This window comes from Hemiscyllium ocellatum, chromosome 8 (assembly GCF_020745735.1).
Source record: "Hemiscyllium ocellatum isolate sHemOce1 chromosome 8, sHemOce1.pat.X.cur, whole genome shotgun sequence".
NCBI classification, from domain to species: Eukaryota; Metazoa; Chordata; class Chondrichthyes; order Orectolobiformes; family Hemiscylliidae; genus Hemiscyllium; species Hemiscyllium ocellatum.
The window spans coordinates 75,242,840-75,268,171 of record NC_083408.1 but is presented as its reverse complement, the minus strand read 5'-3'; the positions used below and the strand labels follow the sequence as shown (position 1 = coordinate 75,268,171).

The following is a 25,332-nucleotide window of genomic DNA, read 5'->3' as shown; positions in this document are numbered from 1 at the left end:
CATATGTTAGCAACTGCTACTCTAGAGTCCTTTCCCACCAACCCACACTGGATTCTCTGGATCTACCATGCTGCTGGTCAGCTGCTTTGAATTCTAGGATGTGCATTGTTATGCTTAGAAGGTAGGATGCTGGAGTATCTTTGGTGATTACAGTCCTGTGGCGGTTGTACGCCCAGACCACAAAATGTTGCATATCCAATCTATATTTATCTAACCCACTAAAGAAACTAAAACAGCCTAACATTCAAACTTAAATCTTAATTCCAGGAAAAACATATACTATGATTGGAAAAGACAATTCAATGCAAAATCTTGGTGTGATTCCCTGTGCAATATCCTGGCTTTTTAAACTAATAAATGAACGCAAGGAGAAAACCGGCACTCGATTCTCGGTCAGGGTATCCGCTGTGGAGATCTGGGGCAAGGATGAAAACCTTCGGGATTTGTTATCTGAAGTGGCCACTGGCAGCCTCCAGGATGGTCAGTCTCCTGGCGTCTATCTCAGGGAAGATCCGATCTGCGGAACTCAGGTACTTTTATTATGCTATATTGTTATATTGTTTTCAAGTAGATTGATATGTGTTTTTCTACTCACTGCTTTTCCAGTTGTGCATTGAAGGTTGTTTGAAACATTCCAGCTGCATTTAAATGTCACTGCCATTCTTTTGGCATTACTGCTTTTCCATCTTTGCTCCCTTGGTACACATATTTTGTTACTAATTGCCCCAGAGAGTTCATCTGTTGAGCAGAAATGCAATCCTCTTCCAATTAGCAATATATTTTTCTTCATATGCAGCTTCAGAATCAAAGTGAGCTGAGAGCCCCTACGGCAGAAAAAGCTGCCTATTTCCTTGATGCGGCAATAGCCTCCAGAAGGACCAGTCGGCCAGATTGTGATGAGGAGGAGAGAAGAAACTCCCATATGCTCTTTACCCTTCACATTTACCAGTATCGAATGGAGAAGAGTGGCAAAGGGGGAAGTATGTTCACTCTGATTTGGAAACTGTGTCTGTCCTGCTCGTATGCCTCATTGATTTAAAAATGTACAATGAGTAATTGTGGTCACTACCTGATTTCTCTTTGCCTGTCATTAATATTTAATACAGGTGCTGGGTTGTTGTGTTTATTCTGTCTGTTAGTTTGAATAAATTCAGAATCTCTTAAATGGCTTTACCATCCTTTTGCAGTGTCTGGAGGGCGTAGCCGTTTGCACTTGGTCGATCTGGGGAGCTGTGAAAAGGTTTTAAGCAAGAGCCGGGATGCTGGTGGCGGCCTCTGTCTATCACTTTCAGCTCTGGGCAATGTCATTCTGGCGTTAGTTAATGGTGCTAAGCATGTGCCGTACAAGTAAGTAATGCATATTATGAATTATATGAGAACACTTGAATAAGGTATTTTGATGCAGGAATGAAGATGTAAGAGGTGACTGTGATGTAAAAATTATATGGATTTATAAAGTCAGACATTGCCTTGCATTTTTGTATCTAAAGCCCCTTTCTCATCTTCTGAAAAAAGTTTAAGGATTAAAATCTGATTTAACTTTGCCAGTCTTCTAGCAAAGTAGCCATGGGCTAAGCCATGTCTCAACCTCACAGGCACATTTTCTGTATGACCTTGTTGGGGGTGGGGGTGTATCTTTACCAAACTTTTACAAGGACCACGTAGGGTGGGATAAAGGTCTCTCTGCAAGTGATACCAGCTGACCAGCTGGGGAGCATGACAGAGCATTAAAAATATATTATTTTAAAATGAGTTTTGGGGATCAAGGAACAGCAAAAATGACCCTTGCTCATTGGTTTCCGCCCACATATTCATAGCAGATTTCTTGGCATCTTCATTGCAAGTGGAGGTGTCCCAGATTGAACCTCATCCAAATTGTACAATCTTTCAATGACTCCTCAAACGCTGACAGAGTCAGAAGTAGAAGACAGGGAAAGGCAGCATTTATTTTTGCCTTTAACTGTTAAAGTTGTAAACTAGGCATAATTCAATACTATTCATTTGAAAAAGATCTCTATATTTAATGGCAAATTGTAAGATGAGGAGAATTTGTATGTTTGCCAATTAGCTGTTTGTGCAATTCTTAATTGCCATGGAACACTGAGATTCATGGGCAATTCTTGGACTGGGATTATTTAGTAGACAGGACACATTGGGCAGCATCTTGCTGGAAAATTATGCTATTTCAATGATAACATGCTATTATTATATAAATCTATTAGAGAATTCAGAACGAGAGTTTTAATGTGAGATGCTAGGTGATTTTTCACTCAGTTATTTGTTTTGCACAAACAGCATCTTAAACTTCCCATTATTCTAACAAACCTGAAAAATTTTGCACATGATTTGACTCTTAGACATGGGCTAAGAGCTTATGATTAATACTAACTAACTATATGATCTTTGTTAATGCAGTGCCAATCAAACTTGCTGGCCCACAAAAAACACATCCTATCTTTCTAAATGTTTCCCCTATTTTTGTTTCTGTCTCTTTTTCAGATTCTTAATGCAATCTTTGATTCGCTGTCCATTTCTGTTCCTTTGTTTCTTTCTCCGTCATTGAATCTCACTGTTTAAGGTGATGCACTATTAACCCTGCCAGTTGCTCTTGCTGTTCCATTGTCAGCACACTCTGACAGGTTATGGTACAAAAAGACTTTCAGCTGAACAATGCAGAAAAGTGCTGATACTGCAAATGACCTGTGTCCAATAATGGTTAGCCGAATATTTGCCACAATAATCTTTGAAACAAGTGCAGAAATCTAATCATTGAAATTCTTTCTGCCATTAATTAAGATTGAAAAGCTAAAATGCTCATGAATAAAAACGGCATGTGAACAAATGGCATTACTGTGTCTATCATTTTAATGTTAACTTTATTGAAGTGTTGCTGAAGAAAAGAGATTTTTTTATACATTGATGCAAATCAGTTGAAATTTTGCTTCATCTTTCCGAATTCAACACTGATCATGTTCAGGCAATGAACAATGCCATTACGTTTGTGGCAATAATAAAAAAAAATCTGTTTATCTTCTTAAGGAATGTCTTGTAACTGTGCTAAACATAAATTTTGTAATTCTCCACAATAAGTTACTGTGCTTACACTTATTTGAAGCTGCATGCTGTCTTCCACAGACAAAAACATATCCACAAATTCAAACAAATAACCTCAGCTGATGTTCTTACCTGAAGTGATTTTATCATGAAACTGTCGTAAAGCCGAACAGAATGAAATACTGCCAGTCTTGTTCTGTGCCTGAACTAAAGTACAACATTAAAATCCATTTAATCCCAATGAAATTTTGACTAGGAAAAAGAAAATAGTATGAAAATTCTGGATGTATGAAAATAGATGATTAACTTAAAGGACTTAATCCATTACTTTCTTTGCCTCTGAATGAATTTGTTTTATTGTACAATATAGGGATAGCAAACTTACTATGCTCTTGAGAGAATCGCTGGGGAATATAAACTGCAGAACAACCATGATCACCCATATTTCTGACTCTCCTGCCAACTATGCAGAAACCCTTACAAGCATTCAGCTTGCGGCACGAATTCATCGTATGAGAAAGAAAAAGTCCAAGGTCCGTATCTGCTCCAAGTGGAATATCAAATGATGTTATTTCAAATGTAGACCTTAAAAGCATTGATAACCCTGTGAATATAGATAACTTTCCACATAGTTTTGTCAAGTTTAAGAGTCAGATTTTAAAAAAATCTAAATTACCTTGTTTTAAAATATGTGGTTCCATGTTCCGTTTGAAATAAACATTTTTCTATTTGAACTAGTACGCCTCAAGTTCTTCAGGTGGAGAGAGTTCTTGTGAAGAAGGCCGGATTCGAAGACCACCTAATTTAAGACCCTTTCACTCAAGAACCACAGCTCTTGATTCAAATCTTCCTGTATTAGGAATACCCAGTGATCCAGATTATTCATCAAGCAGTGAGCAATCATGCGATACAGTTATTTATGTTGGTCCTAATGGTGCAGCACTGTCTGATCGAGAGCTAACAGATAATGAGGGACCACCGGAGTTTGTCCCCATAATCCCTTCTCTTAACAAGAAGCAAGACCCCAAGAAAAGCAAGGAAACTATGATTGTTGGTAAGAGGACTGAAAGAGACTATTTTAAATGTAACACTTTTGCTGAACTGCAGGAAAGATTAGAGTGCATTGATGGAAGTGAGGAACCCATCCAGTTTTCCTGTGAGCAAGGACTTTTCATCTGTAGTAATAATCCAACCCCTATGAGGATGGAGAATGTGCAATGTCTAACATCACTCGAAACAGCACAATCTGGCCCGGCAACAGAAAAGGTACCGGTACCTTCTCCACATCCCTATGGAAAACATTCTCCAATAGAAATGGTGTCTCCTAAAAAGGGTCAGAGCTTGCATGCTCCGTTACCAGTTCAGCAGCATAATGGATCTCCAGTGAAGAGCCCTTCTCACTCGATAACAATTGAACATTCAAAAGTGCAAACCAAAGCTGAAGGAAGTTTAATGGAATTAAGTGGTAACACTGGAATGGATGGAGTGAAGGAGACAATCACAGCTTCCACAAAAGTGCCCAAATCCAACAGCCCGAAAGCACACAAGCCGGCCCAGACTACGCCTGCGCCTGCCGTGAGGGAAAAGTTGTTTTTCAATAGAAGGCCGTTGCCAAGCCCTGCACCACCACCTCCCCAAACAAAAGATAGAAAAATCGATTGCTCTAAATCTAGTAGTGGCAGTGTGATAAGAACTCCTCCAGTAGGAATGAGCGATCAGGTAACAAATAAATCAGATTCCATTGTAAGTGGAGGTGCTGCTGCACATTGCAAAAGCAAATACAAACAATCCACTGGATCAGATGCAAATTGTATAAGGTCAGCATTCAGGAATGATTGTATTGACCGAGACATGTTGACTACTACTGTGACTTTGCAGCAGCCTGTGGAACTGAATGGCGAAGATGAGCTGGTATTTACTGTTGTAGAAGAACTGTCATTTGAAGGAATTTTGGAAAGTGGTCGACCTGCTAGCATTATTAGCTTTAATAGTGATTGCTCACTTCAGGCCTTGGCCTCAGGCTCACGGCCTGTCAGCATTATTAGTAGCATAAATGATGACTTTGAAGCTTATACCTCACCGGCAACCACTGCTGGAGCAAACATGGACAACGTTGTGCCACTTGCAGATGATTCTTTTTGCAACAGTAGCAGACGATCATCAATTAGTTCCTGGCTCAGTGAATTAAGCATCTGTGCTGTAGAAAGTGATGGGGCTCAACCCTCTGACACTTTCATTGTGCAGTCTTGTTACAGTTATGGTGAGAACACTCTGGGGCCTTTTAATTTGGACTCATCTGACATGCTGCAAGACATGTGTGCACCACTGATGCAGGCTCAAAACAGCAACTTGACTGATAGCTTCTGTTACTCTGAAGAAGCTAACAAAAGCACTGGTTCAATCAAACCTGTCATCAACACCGACAAAGGTTCCAGTGCCTTAAGTTTATCCAAAGTGGTGTCTGGCAAAGTTGTGATTGGCAGTAATGATTCATCAGCAACTAAAACCAGCACCCCAGTGCATCGTCATGTCCCAGTAATTTCTGAAGATCCTATTTGCTACTCTAGTCTTCCCAGGAAAATGAAATCTACCTCATCTGTGAACCATAGTGGTAGCACAGTAGATTGTGGAGATACTCTACAGCAAGAAATCGAGTCTGAGGATCCTTGGTTACAACGCACAAATAGCCACTCAGAGCCAAAAGCTGAGGATCAAGCACTTTCTGTCAAGTTTGCTCCCAAATCTGCTTCTCACAGTCAAATCAAACAGCAAATGAAAACACCCCATAATACTGGAACTATTCCTCGGCTTAACAAGTCTCATACACCTGCTTCCTGTACACAGCGGGTTGTTTATGGATGTGAAATGGTGAATAAATCTGATGGATTCAACAATGCCATTGGTGCAAATGCAAGAAAAAATGATGTACCAGCTAAGGTATCACAAGTGAAAAAAGGAAATGCAATGGTCGCTACAATGCCAATAATGCACACCAGTGTTAATACTGGAGCTATACCCAAAGACCAACCAGATTTTGCTTCAGTGACAAGCAGCTTAAAATCAGCTTCATGCAAGAAAACTTCAGTGCCCAAAACAAGCTTGCTACCAAGGCTCAATGGGATACCTCCTGCTCCCCCAGTCCGTAAATCCAGTCTAGAGCAAAGAAACAGAGTTACTCCACAAACTAATGCTCAAAAATGTACCAGCCCAGAAGTACTTAATGTATCACCATCAAAATTAGAGGATGAAATAGATGGAAGACTAAATGTTGCTTCTTGTATAGTTGAAGGTAACAACAGCAGATCAACAAACATAAAGTCTGACCACATGTTTGTTAAAAACATTTCAAGCTCAAAATCCCGAATGCCTAAACCTGAGTCTGTGCATCGCTGTGGGAGTCTGCAATCACTTGAGAGATGTGATAGTCTTACATCAGTTGGATCCAAACACAGCATGTCTAAGGAAAGTGGCCACCTCGTCAACAACAGTAGAGCAGGCCGATCAGTACCGAGGCTTGGTGTGTCACCATCAGCTCCAGTAATGTCCACTCCGACCGTTCCTGTTGTCCCTGTTACTGGGAAATCCAATCAAACCAAAAGTACTTCCACTAATAAGGTGATGGTGTCAGGAAATAAATGCCGAAGCCTTTCTACAAGTGGTGTGAAAGGGTTAAGCACATCGGTTAAATCATTAACCCAATCAATGGGTCGAAGTTCCAGTGTGCCATCAAATGGAAAAACAATACCTCGTTCAACACAGGTAACAACGTGCAAACCTGGTAAAGGGACTATCATGGGAACAAAGCAAGCCGTCAGGGCAGCAAACAGTCGTGTCTCTGAACTAGCTTCTGGGGCATCCTCCAGTAAAGTGGGCCACTTGAGAGGATCCACTGACTCTGACAGTGGGAATGACAGTGGGGTCAACCTCAGTGATGAAATATCACAGATTCCAGTCTTGCCTTCTCCATACAGTAAAATAACTGCACCAAGGAGACCTCAACGCTACAGCAGCGGGCATGGTAGTGACAACAGCAGTGTTCTTAGTGGAGAGCTGCCTCCAGCCATGGGAAGAACAGCTCTTTTTTATCATAGTGGTGGCAGCAGTGGCTATGAAAGTATGATACGTGACAGTGAAGCTACAGGGAGCGCATCATCTGCACATGATTCCATGAGTGAAAGTGGAATGTCTTCATCTGGTCGTAACAGAAGTTCAAAGTCCCCCAAAAAACGGACGGCTGGTAAGCTAGAAATTTATTTATTATAGTATTTGGCTCCAATTTTTGAGGAAGAAAATGCGAGAACATATCTGAGGAGAAATGACATTAAATATTTTTTATTTATTCATGGGATCTGGGCATCAGCACTTATTTTCCAGCTCTAATCACTCTTACAAAGAAAAATGAAAAGTGAAGCTTTTGTGTGAAGGTATATTGCCTGATCATCTTCTGTGTAATATTTACAAGTGTCACTATGTCCTAAGCATGACTCAAGGTGTATATATAATAATTTACTTTCTTGGTAACCACAAATGGAACTGATACTAGTTATTCATCTTCCCATGAATCTGACTATCAACTATTCACTAGAAATTGAATTACATAAAGTGAAAACCTTTTGCCAGTTATTTGTAAGCCTCAGTCTATGGCTGCATTTTACCCTCTATCCCCAACCCCCCCCGCCGCCCCCTCAGTGAAGAGAGGGTCTTGTTAAATCCAATGGATGGCCTGCCCACTATCCACCTGCCCATCCCTGTCCCCACCACAAATGTCCCAGTGGCTGGGGTGACATGGTGTCACCTGCCTAGCAGTGGGCCAATTGAGATCTTTATTTGGGTAATTAATGCCTGTGGTGCCTCTGGAATTGAATACACAGTGGGAAAGACCAGTGCCTTTACTCAGCCTGGCAGGTTGTTCTGCATATGTTGGTGTCTGGAGGGACGTGGAGAAGCTCCCACTTTAATGATCTCTTGAGGGTATTGGAGGTGCTGTCCTCCTGCCTTTGCCTCCCAATCCCCTATCTTCTCTTTGTGGCCTTTAAACTTGGCATTCAGCAAGGTCCCCGTATATTTACCTAAATCCTGATCCAGGGTTGGACGTGCCTGTTGCTCATTGGCTGGCACCTGTCGAAGAATGTAACGTAAGCAACAAAAGCAGGATTAGTCCAATTGGCTCCTTGATTTTACTCTAGCGTAGATGCTCTGAGCATGACTTTAACTGTATTTTGTTGGTATTCATATGATTCTTGGTCCTTTATAAATCAAAATTCTCACTAACTCAGCCTTGAATGTATTTAATGCCCCAACCTCCAGGATTTGCTGTGGCAAGGTAATTCCAAACAGAAATTACCCTTTTCATCTTCAGTAGGAGACCCTTTATTTTAAAACTGTGTATTCTTAGTTCTTCATGTTTCCTGTACAATGGGAAATACTATCTTGGTACCTACCCTGTCAAAATACCTCAGAATCTTTTATGTTTCAATAAAATGACTTTTCAGTCTTCCAAATTCCAAAGAATGTAGGTATACTTGCTTAACCTTTTCTGGTACAAATAATCTCTCATCCCAGGAATCAGCCTGGTGAATCTTCCCTGGATTTACAGTGCAAGAATACCCATCATTAAGTAGAGTGACTAAACTGCACAGCTGTTGCTGAAGGCTGGAAATCCTGCCTCCAGCCTATTGTTACCCACGGGGCAGCTGGTTTTCCCATTCCTGGCTTTCCTTCAGAAATTCAGTGTCTCTCAATTCATCCGCACATCACTCCTTGGCATAAATTCTTGTCAAAGGCATCTGGTTTGGAGTTTCAAGCATGCCAGTATTATGCCAAGCATCAGCATTCATTTTCAAATCTTCACAGTGAGTCTTAGCTGGATAATTAATTGTCAACAAGTAGCTATCTCTCAAGTGAACTACAAAATCTATAGCTCTGAGAGCAGAAACATAAAATATTGTGAATGGGCAAGATCAGAATTTGGTTTGTTGCTGAGTGACCTCTTGTTCTTAACCCTTATTATGTCCATTGGAAATTTTGATTAAATTGAGGATTAAATATGGCTGCACCTGTTTGAGGGGGAATATTATGACTTGGTAATGATAGGTGTGAGGGATACCTCTGCATCTTTGGCAATCACTGTTACTAAGAGCTTCAGAGCAAATTTACATTTTTTTTAGGAGAAATGTTTTTAGAAACACTTTATGAGTAAATGGCAGCAACAGAGTTTATTTTGTACATTGAGTCAAGACTTTACAAGAATGCATGTGGCAGCAAGGCACCAATAAGCATTTTGAATGGAACAGAAACCAGTGTACTGGGTCAGGAATACATCCATGTAGACGGATGGAACTATATGTACCAGGTCACCTCAACATTGCTTATGAGAGAACCTCACATAGAGTAGATATGCTATTGTTGTGGTAATAATAGCCACATTTATTTTCCATGATTGTGGGCAACCAATTCTTGAAAGTCTGTGCCTAATTTACTGCTAATAGTCACTTGAAATCCCTATCAGAAACCAGTTGATAACCTCATTAATATATTATATAATGAATGCAAAATAAAAGTAACATCATAAGTTGATGCTGATTATGCAGAGTGGAGTTCAGCAGGAGACAGCAATGGCCATGTTTCACCAAGAGAGTTATTATTCTCATCAATAGTTTACAAACATCAAGATGCTTTCTTTGGAGCAGTCACTTCAGTCCCAATATCCACTGAAAAGTTGGCAACACCGCAACCTTGTCATAAGCGAATCAGTGACCTCAAAAGGCTTGTGAGAAAAAATTGTTCAAAGGTTGAAAGAACACTGTTGAGGTGCTATGCTCCAGAAGAAATGGAAGAGACACAACAATCTTCAAAATCATTCTAAAGGGAAAGTACCAATCTTGGAGCACCAGACAATCTGGTGAGTTTTGAATTATTATTTCTCCTACACAATTGTGTGCATTTATATTTATCAAGAACAATGTTTAATGTTGTTTCTAAATTTGCAAAAAGATGTTGCACTTCACCTGTGTTTGAACTACTTCAGTTCAAAGGATATTTGCATATAAGTAATGTTTTGTATCTTGTCCCTTTTGTCTCCACAGAGGAGTTGCTGTTCTTCAATTTATACACTATTTAATGCAAAAGAATTTGTCCTTCCCAGACTCTACCCGACAGCAAGGAATTCATAACTGTGAAGGAGTCATTGGGACCGAATTTCAGCTATTCACCTGAGTGTACTTCAATGAAAATAAAGGTTTTATGGTGGTTATTATAAGGGAGCTCATTGGCTGTTACAATCTTACAATACAACAGCAAGTTGCAAATCTAGCCCATTAACCATCAGTCAGCATTGAAATATATGGGGGCAACATGGGGGCTGAGCACTGCTGCCTCGTAGTGCCAGGGAGTCAAGTTCAATTTCACCTTCTGGTGACTGTGTGAAGTTTGCACATTACACATTCTCCCTTGACCTGCGTGGGTTTCCTCCAGGTGCTCCGGTTTCTTGCTACAGTCCAAAGATGTGCAGGTTAGGTGAATTGGCCATGCAAAATTATCCATAGTGTCCAGGGATGTGCAGGCTAGGTGGGTTAGCCATAGGAAATGTAGGGTTATAGGGATAGATTAGGGGTATGTGCCTGAGTCAGAGGGTCATTGTGGACTGGATGGGCTGAATGGCCTGCTACCACACTGTAGAGATTCTGTTAAATAATTTGCACTGTCCGCTGTGTACCTCACCTGTCAGGAATGTGCTAGTCATGATTTACCAACCATTAAAGGAATAATTGAAAATCATGTGCAATGTTTGTCAAGAAGTTTCCAATATATACTACTGCTCAAAGACCCCTCCTGGAATGGCGCTGTTTGAAAACTATTCATCAAGAATAGGGACGTTTTAACAATCTTTCATGAATTATGGACCTTACCAATGAAGTAGCTTTTATTGCCCATCCCCATTCACCCTTGAGAGCACTGAAAGGGTATGATGTTGCTGTGGTTCTGGAATAAGATAGGCCACACTTGGGTCAGGATAGTGGATTTCTTTCCCTTTTTTTTACAATTGAAAATAACATGGTCACTGTTACTGAGACGAGATTTTTAAATCTGGACTTAATGATTGAACTTAAATTCGACCAGCTGCCTTGGTGAGATTTGAACCCATTTCTGGAGCATAGCTTAGGTCTCCAGAATACTTGCCTAATGACATCCATGATTTGGAGTTGAGTGGATACATTTTTCAATTCTTTTGGTTCTAACTTTTGAAATTGGGTGGCGCAGTGGCAGAGTGGTTAGCATTGCTATCTCATGGTGCCAGGGACCTGGGTTAAATTCCACCCTTGGGTGACTGTCTGTATGGAGCTTGCACATTCTCCCTGTGTCTGTGTGGGTTTTCTCCAAGTGCTCTGGTTTCCTCCAATAGTCCAAAGATGTGCAGGTTAGGTGAATTGTCCATGCTAGAATGCTCCAAAGTATCCAGTGATGCCCAGGATAGGTGGATTAGGTATGGGAAATGCAGGATAACAGACATAAGATGGGGAGATGGGGGGCGGAGAAGAGAGACTATGGTGGGATCCTCTTTGGAGGGTTGCTGTGGAGTCAATGGGCTAAATTGCCTGCTTCCACACTATAGGGATTCTACAATTCTTATTATCTGACCCAACACTGATTCAGCTGGAGGTGCCTCAGTTCCTCATGTGAAAAAACGTAAGAAGAATTAATTAACCATGTCATGTTCCAGTGTATTAACAGTTTGGCTTTGTCCTTCTCTGCATTGGATAGACTAAAGATATGACATTACTAAACAAAGACTGTAGCAATTCAGTATCGAAGCTGTAACCCCACACTATTTAGAGAGGATTAAGCACACAAAGTAATTGGATCTTAATGAGGTGCTATTTACTTTTTGAACATGTTTATTATTGTAGTCAGTGCTGAGCAGTGCAAGCAGTAACCCAACACCATTTAGAAGAGATTAAGTATCGAAGGGAATTGCAACTTAATGAGGTGTGAGCTACCCAATGAACACCTGTTAGTACCCAAAGTAGATGGAGTACATGACATGTGGCTAGCAGCAACTTAATAATTAAGTGTAATGAAAATGGTAAACTGGTTAGTGTTTTTGAATGATTTAGATGATTGCTTGTCATTAGGGAAATTGTGATGCAGTGGCTGTGTGCTTATCTCTGGAGCAGAAAAACTGAGTTTAAGTTCTGACTGTCCTAGAGTAGGAACAGGAACTGGTACAGGTTGATTAAAAATAATAGATGATTGCCTGATTTGAAGATAGCAAGATGAAATGCTGGGAACAGCATTTGGCTGCTGAATTGGGCTATTTTACTTGTCAAAGAGTGTCATCTAAGGCACACATTGTATATTGCTGTGATTAATGTGGAAATATTTAGTTTGGCCAGAGTTAATAGAGCATATGGGTTCTCTTGTTAATCGATTGCTGTAATACTAGTAACCCTCCTTTATGTTTGAGGTGCAGTCACTCAGTTTTTAGAGAAAACTGAAACCTTTCCATGGGACCAATAAATATTTAAATGGTGGAACACCATTCAATGGACATGACATTCAAAACCCTACCAGCTAATTTTATTGACATTAAAAATATGAACAAGAAACCATGAGCTGGTTGTTTTTGATATGGGGGCAAAACTGTTGCTTTACTTTAAATATTTTTACTGAGAGACATGATGTACTGGTAGGAATTGCACTTATTTGTGTCATGTCCATATCATTTATACAGTTGTACAATCTAAAAGTAATGAGGATAACTACAATTAAATGTATTCTACTTTTATAATGAGTAATAACTTATTCATTTGTAATATTTTTCTAGCTCTACAATAAAGTAGGCCTATTCTACTCAATTATGCTTCCTGTGTTTATTTTAAAGTCTCTCTCCACTTTCTATTCATTCTCTAAACTAGTCTTATATGCACACTGAGATTGATTCCTTCAACAGATGTGGAATGAAAACAATTTCTCAATCAATTTGGCACAATTTCTCCCAGGCTCTTGAAAATCTTATTTTACTGGTGGAAGATATCTTCCCTGCCACCAGTAGAAAAAGCACAGTACCACAATCTACAATCTATACTATGGATGTGCATCCAGAGCAATACAATTTTGTAACATTCATCACGTGAAGCATAGAAAAGATGTCTATCAATCACGTGTTTGGATGAATGATGGCTGCTCACACTTCATTACATCAGAGTTGCCTGTTTTCAATGCTGCTGCATTTTGAATAATTAGATATCATGGCATCTCAGTGACTGGTGTTAAATTAAGACTTACTTGAGTGTGACTAAACCATCCAGGTAGATCAGCCACATAATGATTGCCTGGCTAAAGTAATTGATTCCATTTCCCAATAATTAGCTTAATTGCTCCTTTTCCTCAAGCATCTTTAAAATTTTAACCATCCTGTTAAAGTGATAGATGAAATGTGAATTGAATTTCCGACTGCTAAACAATACTTTAAAATTTTAACATTACCTGGTTTAGATGAGTGTTAGAATTTATCGCCAGGTGCATTATCACTCACATATGCTTCAAAGAATACCACTAACAATCGATCAGTCTGTCATTAAATTTCATCGTGAGCTGCCCCATAGGTCAGGGGAAGTGGAAATAATTGAAGATTGGTTTATTAAAGAATTTTACTGAAATCCACATACCCATTTTCTTGGATTCCAGTCTGGTCTACTGCAGGACTCTGCCATCCTTTCTCTACTCACAATACATCTCAGCTGATCTAAATGTTGCAACATGTCCTGTTTCCAGTCAGTCAGTAGTTCTTTCTCACTGACTTAGGGGTTGCCATCTGAGAAGACAACTTAATGTTTATGACCTTATCATTAAACCCTCCATGGTTTTGCATGTTCATTCTTTTTCCCTCCACAGTCTTGCGCTGCTTGGTTTTTGCAATCTCTTCTAGCCTGTTACCTACTTTTGTCCTCATAAATTCAATACCTTGGACTCTGGACTGTTGCACATCCCACACTACTGCCTTCCCCTGCCAACTCTACCTCCTTCAGTCTTTTGTTGACAGCAGAACCTTAATCTTTTCCATCTATCAGGATTTTCCTTCCTCATCTCTCTGTTACTGTCTTGTCTTTTAAAAACTGTGTCAAACTCCAACTTTTCCATTATTGCATTAAATCACTGCCTTCCTGCATCTGTTTTCATTATCACTGACTTTGAAGTCCCTTGTGGTATCCTGCTCACTGACTCTTCCCAACTCAAAACAGCAATGGACAATCATTTTTTCCACAGAGATGAAGCCAAAGTTTAACCTTACGTTCCACTGTTACCTTTGTTGACGATTGATTCATGAAGCCACCAATCGAAACTGTCACTTTCACTCTTTCAGTGTCAGTTATGGAATTACTTTTCCATTTTGCTGAGACTACTGCCTTATAAATAGCTGTAGAAGAGGGTGGATAGCTATAATTAGTTCAATCTAATCTGGCAGTTTTGAATTCCTAGAAATTGAGCTCTGTATGAACCAATTTTAATATCAAAGCACCATCATCAATTTAAATTAATGCAAAAATAAGAAAAAAAGCAATGTTATGGTTTTATAGGCAGGAGGATGGTTAAAACAAAGGAATGTACAACAGGCCATGATGTGCAAACAAGGAGCTGTCACCACCATTGAAAGTCATTTGAGAAGATTTATAAAGGTTAAAAGATAAATAGCAAGACAGATGAATTTGGAAAAGGAATTCCAGTAATTAATGACAAAAAGTTGAAAGTCTTATTCTTAATGATGGGTTGAAACAAGGAAAAATGCACAACATGGAACGAGATCAAGATGAGGTGTTTGGCTTGAGGAAGCCTCAGAGTTTGGGTGACGTAAGGTCACAAAAGGGTTTAAAGACAATAGTGAGATCTGTGAAAAGTTAAAAATCATACAACACCAGGTTATAGTCCAACAGGTTTAATTTGAAGCACATTAGCTTTCAGAGCGCCACTCCTTCATCAGGTCCAATCGCTCCAAAAGCTAGTGTGCTTCCAATTAAACCTGTTGGACTTATAACCTGGTGTTGTGATTTTTAACTTTGTATACCCCAGTCAAACGCCGGCAACCCAAATCATGAGATCTGTGAAGTCAATGTAGCTCACCAGAGCTGGTAATAATGTGCAAATGTAGTCGTTGCCAGTCAAGTCCCATTCAGCTGAGTTTGAACAAAATTATTTACACTGAGAAAGGATTGAAGGCAAGCTGACAGGCTTAGATGCAGAAAAAATGGTTTGGTGAGAATTTAATATGGAGCTGAGATGGGACAATATATTCAAGGACTTGAGGAACAAAGCAAGTTTAAAATTGGGTGGTGTTGAAGAAGATGATGTGACAAGTGGAGACTTTTTGAGGACAACAGTTTTTAAAAATACAAGAAATGATATCTGGTCAATGAAGAAGACAACAATGAGTTAATTACTAATCATGAGTTTCTTCAGTTGGAATGTAATAAATCCCTTTAGGCTCCGCAAACCTAGATTTCATATCAAGAGAATCATTGTTGTGAATTTCTGTGGAGGTAGTCCTGCTCAATTGCTTAATTTTAGTCAAAGATCTATAGCAAGACTGGAAAAGGTGATGCTGGATCAGTGGTGCTGGAAGAGCACAGCAGTTCAGGCAGCATCCACGAGCAACGAAATGCCGAGGACTTGGAGGTCCTGGGCCTCCTTCACCGCCGCTCCCTCACCACCAGACGTCTGGAGGAAGAACGCCTCATCTTCCACCTCGGAACACTTCAACCCCAGGGCATCAATGTGGACTTCAACAGCTTCCTCATTTCCCCCTCCCCCACCTCATCCTAGTTTCAAACTTCCAGTTCAGCACTGTCCCCATGACTTGCCCGGACTTGTCTGACCTGCCTATCTTCTTTTCCACCTATCCACTCCACCCTCTCCTCCCTGACCTATCACCTTCATCTCCTCCCCCACTCACCCATTGTACTCTATGCTACTCTCTCCCCACCCCACCCTCCTCTAGCTTATCTCTCCACGCTTCCAGCTCACTGCCTTTATTCCTGATGAAGGGCTTTTGCCCGAAACGTCGATTTCGCTGCTCGTTGGATGCTGCCTGAACTGCTGTGCTCTTCCAGCACCACTGATCCAGAATCTGGTTTCCAGCATCTGAAGTCATTGTTTTTATCTGGAAAAGGTGATGCCTCTTGTCCAGAGAATCTGTGGGTCTTAGTTACAATGGATAAACAGAGAATCATATTGGGAATTCAGCTTCCTGTGTATCAAAGTCAACTTTTTTCCCAATTCTTCTGCAGATCTGTTCTCCTATTCTTTGCTTGCATTAGTGGATTGGTGATGAAGAAGGAATGAGGGAAGACTGGGTTACTGTGATTGAGATGTAGAGGCAGCACATGAAAGGATTTGGAAATAATTTTGCTTTAGCTGTGTTTAAAGTCAATGAATTAAGCGATTAGAGAATAAATTAAGGAATTGGATTTTTGTTTATTGTAGGCATACAAATAAGCAGTAATCTGTACTTATCATATGAGAGAGTTACAAATGTAACTAAACATGGGGGAGATACAACTGGTGGCCACACAACTGTTTTGGGCAGTGTTCTGAAATAAGGGTCTAGGTGGAGTGGTGCTGGAAAAGCACAGCAGGTCAGCCAGCATCTGAGGAGTAGGAAAGTTGACTTTTGCCTAGTTGTGAAATAAGGATTGTGGGCAAAAGTAACAATTATTAATCAAGATTAGCACGAGTCCAGTCACCTAAATAATCACCTAACAGATGAAAGGTTTAACAGACAATCAATTTTTCAATGTATAATTTCAGTTACATCACACTGTAAAGTTTTGCTATAAATTCTGTGTGTTATGATTGAGCCCTCCACTACCACCTGATGAAGGAGTGACGCTCTGAGAGCTAGTGCTTCCAATTAAACCTGTTGGATTATAACCTGGTGTTGTGTGATTTTTAACTTCGTACAACACTGGCATCTCCAAATCACACCTAAATATGAGTCAATTGGAAGTTAAAAACCAGTTGGGGTAGTATTTGTGAACCAGTGTGTGTGACAAGGGCAGGGTTATCCATCTCTGGAACAATAAATGAACCGCTTTAATAAGAACAATCTGTTTAAACATACAACACTTTGCAAATGTGTTGTTTATACAACTTTTCCTTTGAAAGGTTACTAAATTAAAAAGTTCAGGGGCCAGATTTTTTTTAATGTCTGCCAACATTCCAGCAAAACTGAGACAAGGCTTAGAGGCATATCCTGCTCCCTTCCATTTCACAATGGGAGCACAATGGATTGTCTAAAATACATTGTCCCCGTGTTTGTGGGCAAAGCAACTTTAAACAAGAGAATTGTTGTCCTAAACTTATTTTTCAGCAGTTAACCTGACTTAATGCTGGATGTAAAGAGTTAGTTAGGTCTCAGTGTTTAGTCATTCATGGAGATGTCCTTCAATGTTGTTCAGCTAATTAAATAATTCTCAGCCCTATCAACAGTGAGAAAAATTTTGACCAGAAGAATAACTTCAAGTAGAAATTCCTTTGCTTCTTCTGTTCTGCCTGATCCAGTCAGTTGAAATTCCTCATCAAAGATCAGAGATATCTCCAATACTGCAATCAAATTACCCTGCAACTAGACGTTTAGTGAGGGTTAGAGGCATCTTTGTGGTGGGATGACTGCCAAGCAGAAAATCCAGGTCTAAAGGTTCAATATTTTTGTGAGGACTTGAGGTTCCATTAACATTTTCCAGTGTTTGTGCTGCCAGTAATTTTCTCTCAGTGGAAATGAAGAGAGAACATGAAGTTTACAAACAATATATCGTGATCTGCTGTATTAAAGCAATTTTCAAGATTGTGTGCACAGATCCAGCCACAGAGGGCAGAGGTTTTTGGCACCACCATTTTCAGGATTGGAGGCAGGTGAAGGCATGGAAATACCAGCACCAGTTGGTGTGCCAGTTTGGTGACTTTCTGTTGTCAGCCATTTTAGGCCAGCTTCAGGGTGCAGAGGGCTACCTGCACCATGAGGCAGTGAACCAATGAGATTTATTAAAAGCCTTGTTGAAGGCCCTATAAAGAGGACACCTGAAAAAAAAACAGTAGGCCTGTAGTTTTACAACACAATCTGGGGCTGTTCAACTGCTTGGTGGATTCACTGATTCAGGTAGGCTCACATGTTTAATTGTGTCCAGGTGTAAGCAGATCCTGTTCGAGGATCTCCTCCACTCTACCACATCACACACTACCTCCATGTTCCACAAAGGTGGGGAGTGGCTGCTTAGTTATTAGATATTTTAAAATGCTGCTGAGCATATTTGTTCATGTCAAATTTCCCTCTTGGTTATTTCCCCTTTACAGATACCTTCCACTTCTCTTGAGCTGGAAGGCCATGAGAACCAGCTTTGAGAACTAGCTGTTTATTGGACATGAAACAGGTCCCCATGCCAACTTATGGGCATCTCAACTCCATGAAAATCCCAGCTCAGTGACTATTTCTTCCTGCAGTGGATTTCAAACCCAGAAGTTCCAACTTCTATTTCCTGCCCTCAACTCAAAATGTCAGTTGAAGAGTGTTCTGTTGCCTTGCTTAGACTGTTCATCCAGTTTGAAAACTCCGTGGGCTAAACCCTCAGCTTGTCACAGAAGATTGTTCTTCCAACTAAAACTGTTACTAATATTCTGATCTCCACAGAAATGGATACATTTTAAAAAGAGACTTAACTTCCAGTTATCAGCTAAAGGAATGATGAAAGAAGATTTCACATTATAAAATTTAATTTTACAAAATGCCTGAAAGCGCTATTGAGTGAATCCTAATTTTGTTTTGTAGACAACTTACACCTTAAACCTCAGAAAGTAATGTTCCACTTTTATACTTAACACCCATTGCACTCTCTACAGAATTACAGTCCTTTTCATAAACAGTCCACAATTGTTCCCAGCTGCCAATGGGTTCCCTTGTACCTGTTTTGTAGACTAATAACTTTAAGAGAACATTTTCAGGTGCGTTCCTCAGTTCTCAGACAGTTCCTTAAGTCTATCAACAGTAGTAAAGTCTGTTCTGATGATTCTTTTTCCCCTGGGGTAAATGTCCTTGAATCAGTACAGGCTAGACAGATTCTCTCTTCAATTAGAAACCATTTCCCTTCTGTGTGTAGCTGTGGTAGCTTGCATAGTTCAGAAGGTTTCCTTTTGACTGACCACTGGACTGCTACTTGTCAGTGATATCCCTTGATTTATAGAGAAACCTATAACCTGATCTCAAAAAGGCTTCCTCTGCCATCTTCATCATATCATGTGCATTTTGCAAAGTCATCTGTCCAAATAAATCAGCAGATCCCTCCACCCATGTCTGATATTATTGTGTAAAACAGGATATGCATGGATTAGACCAAATGGAACAAGACTGATCTTTGTGAATTTGCTTGGATAGCCAGGGTATCCCTTTGGAGATCAGGTACTTTGTTGGATATAATTCTGGGAAACATTTGGTAACGGTTAGATTTTCTTTGAGAGCAGAAAGTTGCCATTTGGGATTTTAAAAAGTTGGTAAGATGGTGCGTAGTGCATAAATACATTGGAACTGTGAAGCTGAACTGTCAAAAGGAACCATCAAACTGAACTACTACCTTCATTGTTAGAAGCAAATGTCAAGCTGAACTGTCAAAAGAAATTGTCAAAAAAAACGATCAAAGTCAACTGTCAAAATCAACGATCACGCTGAATATCAAAAAGAACTAACAAACCATCAAGACATTTAAAATTTTTGCCTTTTAAATATTTTTAAAAAAATTATAACAAGTGAGTTACTGCTCTCAATTTTACACTATCTGCCATGCTGCATGACAGATTGTGTAACCTTATATTATCACAGCCAGGTGCCTACAATTACATAGTTTGAATAACTCTCCAAGTGATTATAGAACCTTTTGAATTTAATTTGTATGCATGTTCCAATAAGGTATAAATAAAAGTTTAACATGGTGAGTTTAAAAAAAGGTTTTTGTAACTGGTGATTTTTTTCAATAAATACTTGAGGCTTTTATTGGTCAGAACACTGAATACAGAATTTGGGAGGTCATGTTGCAGCTGTCCAGGACATTGGTTAGGCTACTTTTAGAATATTGTGTGCAATTCTATAGGAAGATGTTGTGAAATTTGAAAGAGTTCAGAAACAATTTGCCAAGTTTGGAGGGTTTGAGCTACAGGGAGAGGCTGAATAGACTGGGGCTGTTTTCCTTGGAGCATCAGAGGCTGAAGGATGACCTTATAGAAGTTTGTAAAGTCATGAGGTGCATGGATAAAGTAATAGACAAGGTATTTTCCCTGGGGTGGAGGAGTCCAGAAGTACAGGGCATAGGTTTAAGGTGAGAGGGGAAGGATTTAAGAGGGACGTAAGGGGCAACCTTTTTATGCAGAGAGTGGTGTGTATTTGGAATGAGCTGCTGGAGAAAGTGGTGGAGGCTGATACACTTACAGCATTTAAAAGCTGTCTGGATGGGTATATGAATAGAAATGGTTGAGAGGGATATAGGCTAAGAGTTGACAAATGGAACTAGTTTAATTTGGATATCTAGTTGGCGTGGACAAGTTCAACCGAATGGTCCATACTGTACATCTCTATGATTCTATAGCTTTATTTCACCTCATCTCAGCATAAGGTCTGAGGTGTGTCTCTAATTGATACTAGATGTAAGATTGTAAGGTGTAAGGGGTTATGGGTTGGATTAAGTTCACAATGTTGGCATAATGGCTATAAAGGTTGAGGGACCATGGGGGTGAGTAGAGGGATTTTGGTTGTCATGGAGAGTGTGAGGGGCATTGGGATGGCTAGAGGACAAAGGTGGGCAAGTGGAGTATGAAGCGTATGGTGGGAGGGCATGGAGAGAGATATATTGGCATTATGAATGTGTGGGCTAGAGAGTGGTAAGAAATGGAAGGCTTTTTTTTATTCTGGTGCTTTATAGAAAATCTTTGACAAAGTTCTGGCACAAGAGGCCTTTTCCCAGACCATCCCTGAACTGGCAACATCTGTGCTGTTTCAAGGATCTCCCATGGGTTTGTGAAGTAACTTTGCACTTACAATGTTGAACCTCCATGCCTCCTCACTGCAAATATCTGCCAATGTCTCTTGTCTGCCCTAGGTTTCAGTAAAACTATCTGATCCATCCATTGATCTCGAAGAATCCATCCACCCAAGTTTGCTGTCAGGCAGACTGCAGAATAGATTACATGATCCATGTTTATTTATCAGAAATTTAATGCCACAATTCCTTAATTTATATTAACCTAATAAGCCTCATCATTAGAGCATTAGACTCAATCTTGAACATGAAATAAGTATTCCCTGGAGATTTTCCTGATTGTTCCCTTTTCTCAATGGTTTCTGTGAGAAATGCTACACAATGAATAAAGAACAGTACAGCACAGGAGAAGCTCTGTGGCCTGTATGATTTTATGATTCTATGACTTTAAATTTTGCCCTGTACTACATTTATCTTGACCTGGAAGTTACACATTTTTCCATCCACTCTAATTTTCAAACTAAATTTTCAAAAGAGAAACAGAAGGTCGTGTTGATTGGCATTTCCTTTTACAACATTTGAACTTAAAACATTATGTTCTGATTAATAGTGCTGATGTTTCAGATTTCTGAATTGTACTGTTACCTTAGAAAACCTTTTCAAATTATAAGCATCCAGTTCATTTGTTGAATTATGGATTAATTGGATGCACCAAATGATAATATTTAATTATTAGAGATTCTACACCAACCAGATTCAATTAGTGCATGATATTAAACTTATATCTGGTTGAGCTTTACATATTCACAACAACAATAATAGAAACAGTAAATAAAATAAAATATTATTGTATGTGCATGCTTGTCTTCCTTGTAAGACAATGTAATTACTATTACTATTAAAAATGACTTTCTACATTAAAATCCCACCTACAAGTGCTCAGAATATTCAAATCCTTTAATGGTAAAATTTTCTCAATTCAGACAGTGCACCTATAGGAAGGTCAACTCTCATTATATGCTTTAAAACTTAAAAAAAATTAACTGAAATGTGAGATGCAAATTGCCCTTCTAAATGTAAGTCCCCATGGGTTGAGCTGCTGACAGTAGACAGTTGTACAAATGAAGTCAAATGCCATGGCCTGCTAATTATATACCATGCCCTTTTTGCACTTTTCAATCTATCTATTAGTGGTTGCTGAGAAGGAATGACAAAGAGTATTGTGTGGATCTGTTTGTTACATTTCTGGCACTTAAGCCATCTTGTCCATGGTGATCACCTCAGACTATGCGTGCGCAAATAACTTAAATTTTCAAAATTTGGCAGCATGTAAAAGACTGGAAGAGGAAAACATTCCTTTTTGTTTGTTGTAGTATTTAACCTGATCAAGGTACGGTTGTGTTAATTAGCAATACTCATCTTGGAGATTAAAATCAGAATTTAGGACTGCTCCAACAAGAGGCTGGGAGTCCAGACAGAAAGGCAGAAGGAAACAATGCAGAGAGCGGATCAAAAGTTAGAGAAAAAAATAAAATTGGGTGACAGGATCGGCACGGTGGCACAGTGGTTAGCACTGCTGTCTCACAGCGCCTGAGACCCGGGTTCAATTCCCGACTCAGGCGACTGACTGTGTGGAGTTTGCACGTTCTCCCTGTGTCTGCGTGGGTTTCCTCCGTGGGCTCCGGTTTCCTCCCACAGTCCAAAGATGTGCGAGTCAGGTGAATTGGCCATGCTAAATTGCCCGTAGTGTTAGGTAACAGGTAAATGTAGGGGGATGGGTGGGTTGCGCTTCGGCGGGTCGGTGTGGACTTGTTGGGCGGAAGGCCCTGTTTCCATACTGTAAGTAATCTAATCTAAACATGCAAAAGGCAGGGCAATTGCTAAATCCTAAAGGGACAATAAGTGTAAGGGGCACTTTATCTAAATGCCCATAGTATTCAAAACAAAGTTGATGAACTTGTGCAAATCAGAGAGGAGTATGATTTAGTTGCCATTACAGAAACGTGATTGCAGGGTAGTGATGACTGGGAATTAAATATCCAAGGTATCAGGTAATTAGGAAGGTAAGGGAGGTGGGGTTGTGCTCATAATCAAAAATGAGATTAGGACTATAGGGAGAGACAATATAGGATCTAAGGAGCAACATGTTGAATCCATTTGAGTGGAAATCAGGAATAGTAATAGGTAGAAGTCACTGATGGGAGTAGTCTATAGGCCACCCAATTATAATTATAATGCTGCAGTGGGACAGGCAATCAATCAAGAAATATCTGACACATGTAAGAATGGAATGGTAATAGCCATGGGGGACTTTAAAATGCACATTGATTGGTCAGATCAAGTCAGTAGAAGCAGTCTTGAAGAGGAGTTCACAGAACTCATCCATGATAACTTTCTTGAACAGCATGTTACCAAATCTAATAGGGAGCATGCAATCTTGGATCTGGTCCTGTGCAGTGAGACAGGTAAAATTAATAATCTCATTGTTAGGATCCTCTCAGAAAGAGTGATCACAGTATGATCGAATTTGGGGTACAAATGGAGGGTGAAATAGTATCATCTAAAACCAGGGTGTTATGCTTAAACAAGGGAGACTATAATGGGATGAGGAAGGAGTTGGTTAAATTAGACTGGGAATACAAGTTATATGGTGGAACAGTTGAGGAACAGTGGAGAACTTTCAAAGAGATTTTTCACAGTGCTCAAGGTAAGTATGTTCCAGTCAAAAACAAGAATAACAAGGGTAGGAGGAGCCAGCCTTGGATAGCCAAGGACTTTAAAAAGCAACAAAGAACCTCAAATCAAACAATAAAGAAAAGAAAAATAGATTCTGGATGCAAACCAGCAAAGAATATAAAATCAAGTCGGAAAAGTTTTTATAAATATATAAAACAGAAAGGGTACCTAAAGTGGACGTAGGTCCCTTGCAGGATGAAAAAAGGGAATTAATTTTGGGTCATGCTGAAACAGCTGAGGCCTTGAATAACTGTTTTGTATCAGTGTTCACAATGGAAGATGTGTCTAACATGCCGAAGAATGACGTTAAGGATACGATGGGAGGTGAGGACCTCAATTCAATAGTTATCACGAAAGGGGTAGTATGGATATCCAATCCCTCTACACCTCCATCCGCCATGACCAGGGGCTCCAAGCCTTCCGTTTCTTCCTCTCCCGATGTCCCCAACAGTACCCTTACACCCACACTCTCATTCGTTTGGCTGAACTGGTCCTCACCCTTAACAATTTCTCCTTCGAATCCTCCCTCTTCCTCCAGACCAAAGGGGTAGCCATGGGCATCCATATGGGTCCCAGCTATGTCTCTTTGTTGGCTACGTAGAACAGTCCATCTTCCATAGTTACATCTGCACCGCTCCCCACCTCTTCCTCCGCTACATTGATGACTGCATTGACGCCACCTCATGCTCCCGTGAGGAGGTTGAGCAATTCATCAACTTTACTAACACATTCCACCCTGACCTTAAATTTACCTATAAAAAGTGAGGTCTGCAGATGCTGGAGATCAGAGCTGAAAATGTGTTGCTGGTTAAAGCACAGCAGGTTAGGCAGCATCCTAGGAACAGGAAAGGGCTCTGGCCCGAAACGTCGAATTTCCTGCCTAACCTGCTGTGCTTTAACCAGCAACACATTTTCAGCTTAAATTTACCTGGACCATCTCTGACACCTCCCTCCCCTTCCTGGACCTCTCCATCTCCATTAATGACGACCAATTTGACACCGACATTTTTTACAAACCCACCGACACTTACAGCTACCTGGATTACATTTCTTCCCACCCTATCTCCTACAAAAATGCCATCCCGTATTCCCAATTCCTCCGCCTCCGCCGTATCTGCTCCCAGGAGGACCAGTTCCACCACAGAACACACCAGATGCGCCTCCTTCTTTAGAGACCGCAATTTCCCTTCCCATGTGGTTAAAGATGCCCTCCAACACATCTCGTCCATATCCCGCATCTCTGCCCTCAGACCCCACCCCTCCAACCGTAACAAGGACAGAACGCCCTGGTGCTCACCTTTCACCCTACCAACCTTCACATAAACCAAATCATCCAATGACATTTCTGCCACCTCCAAACGGACCCCACCACCACGGATATATTTCCCTCTCCACCCCTTTCCACCTTTGCAAAGACCATTCCCTCCGTGGCTACCTGGTCAGGTCCACGACCCCCAACAACCCACCCTCCCATCCTGGCACCTTCCCCTGCCACTGCAGGAATTGCAAAACCTGCGCCCACACCTCATCCCTC

General features: G+C 40.3%; 1 protein-coding gene across 4 annotated transcripts in view; it reads left to right on the top strand.

Moving 5' to 3' along the window:
- kif26ab (kinesin family member 26Ab) overlaps positions 1-25,332 on the top strand; it is a 243,944-nt gene that overhangs the window by 193,272 nt on the left and 25,340 nt on the right. For 2 of the 4 annotated variants that reach the window (XM_060829218.1, XM_060829219.1), the window contains exons 8-12: positions 268-530; positions 797-980; positions 1,188-1,347; positions 3,425-3,587; positions 3,793-7,291. In XM_060829218.1, coding sequence (XP_060685201.1) covers positions 268-530; positions 797-980; positions 1,188-1,347; positions 3,425-3,587; positions 3,793-7,291 — 4,269 coding nt within the window. Of the gene's footprint in view, positions 1-267; positions 531-796; positions 981-1,187; positions 1,348-3,424; positions 3,588-3,792; positions 7,292-9,710; positions 9,956-10,139; positions 12,764-18,396; positions 18,481-25,332 lie in introns of those variants that run through there. The other 2 variants (XM_060829220.1, XM_060829222.1) reach the window with 2 other exon arrangements.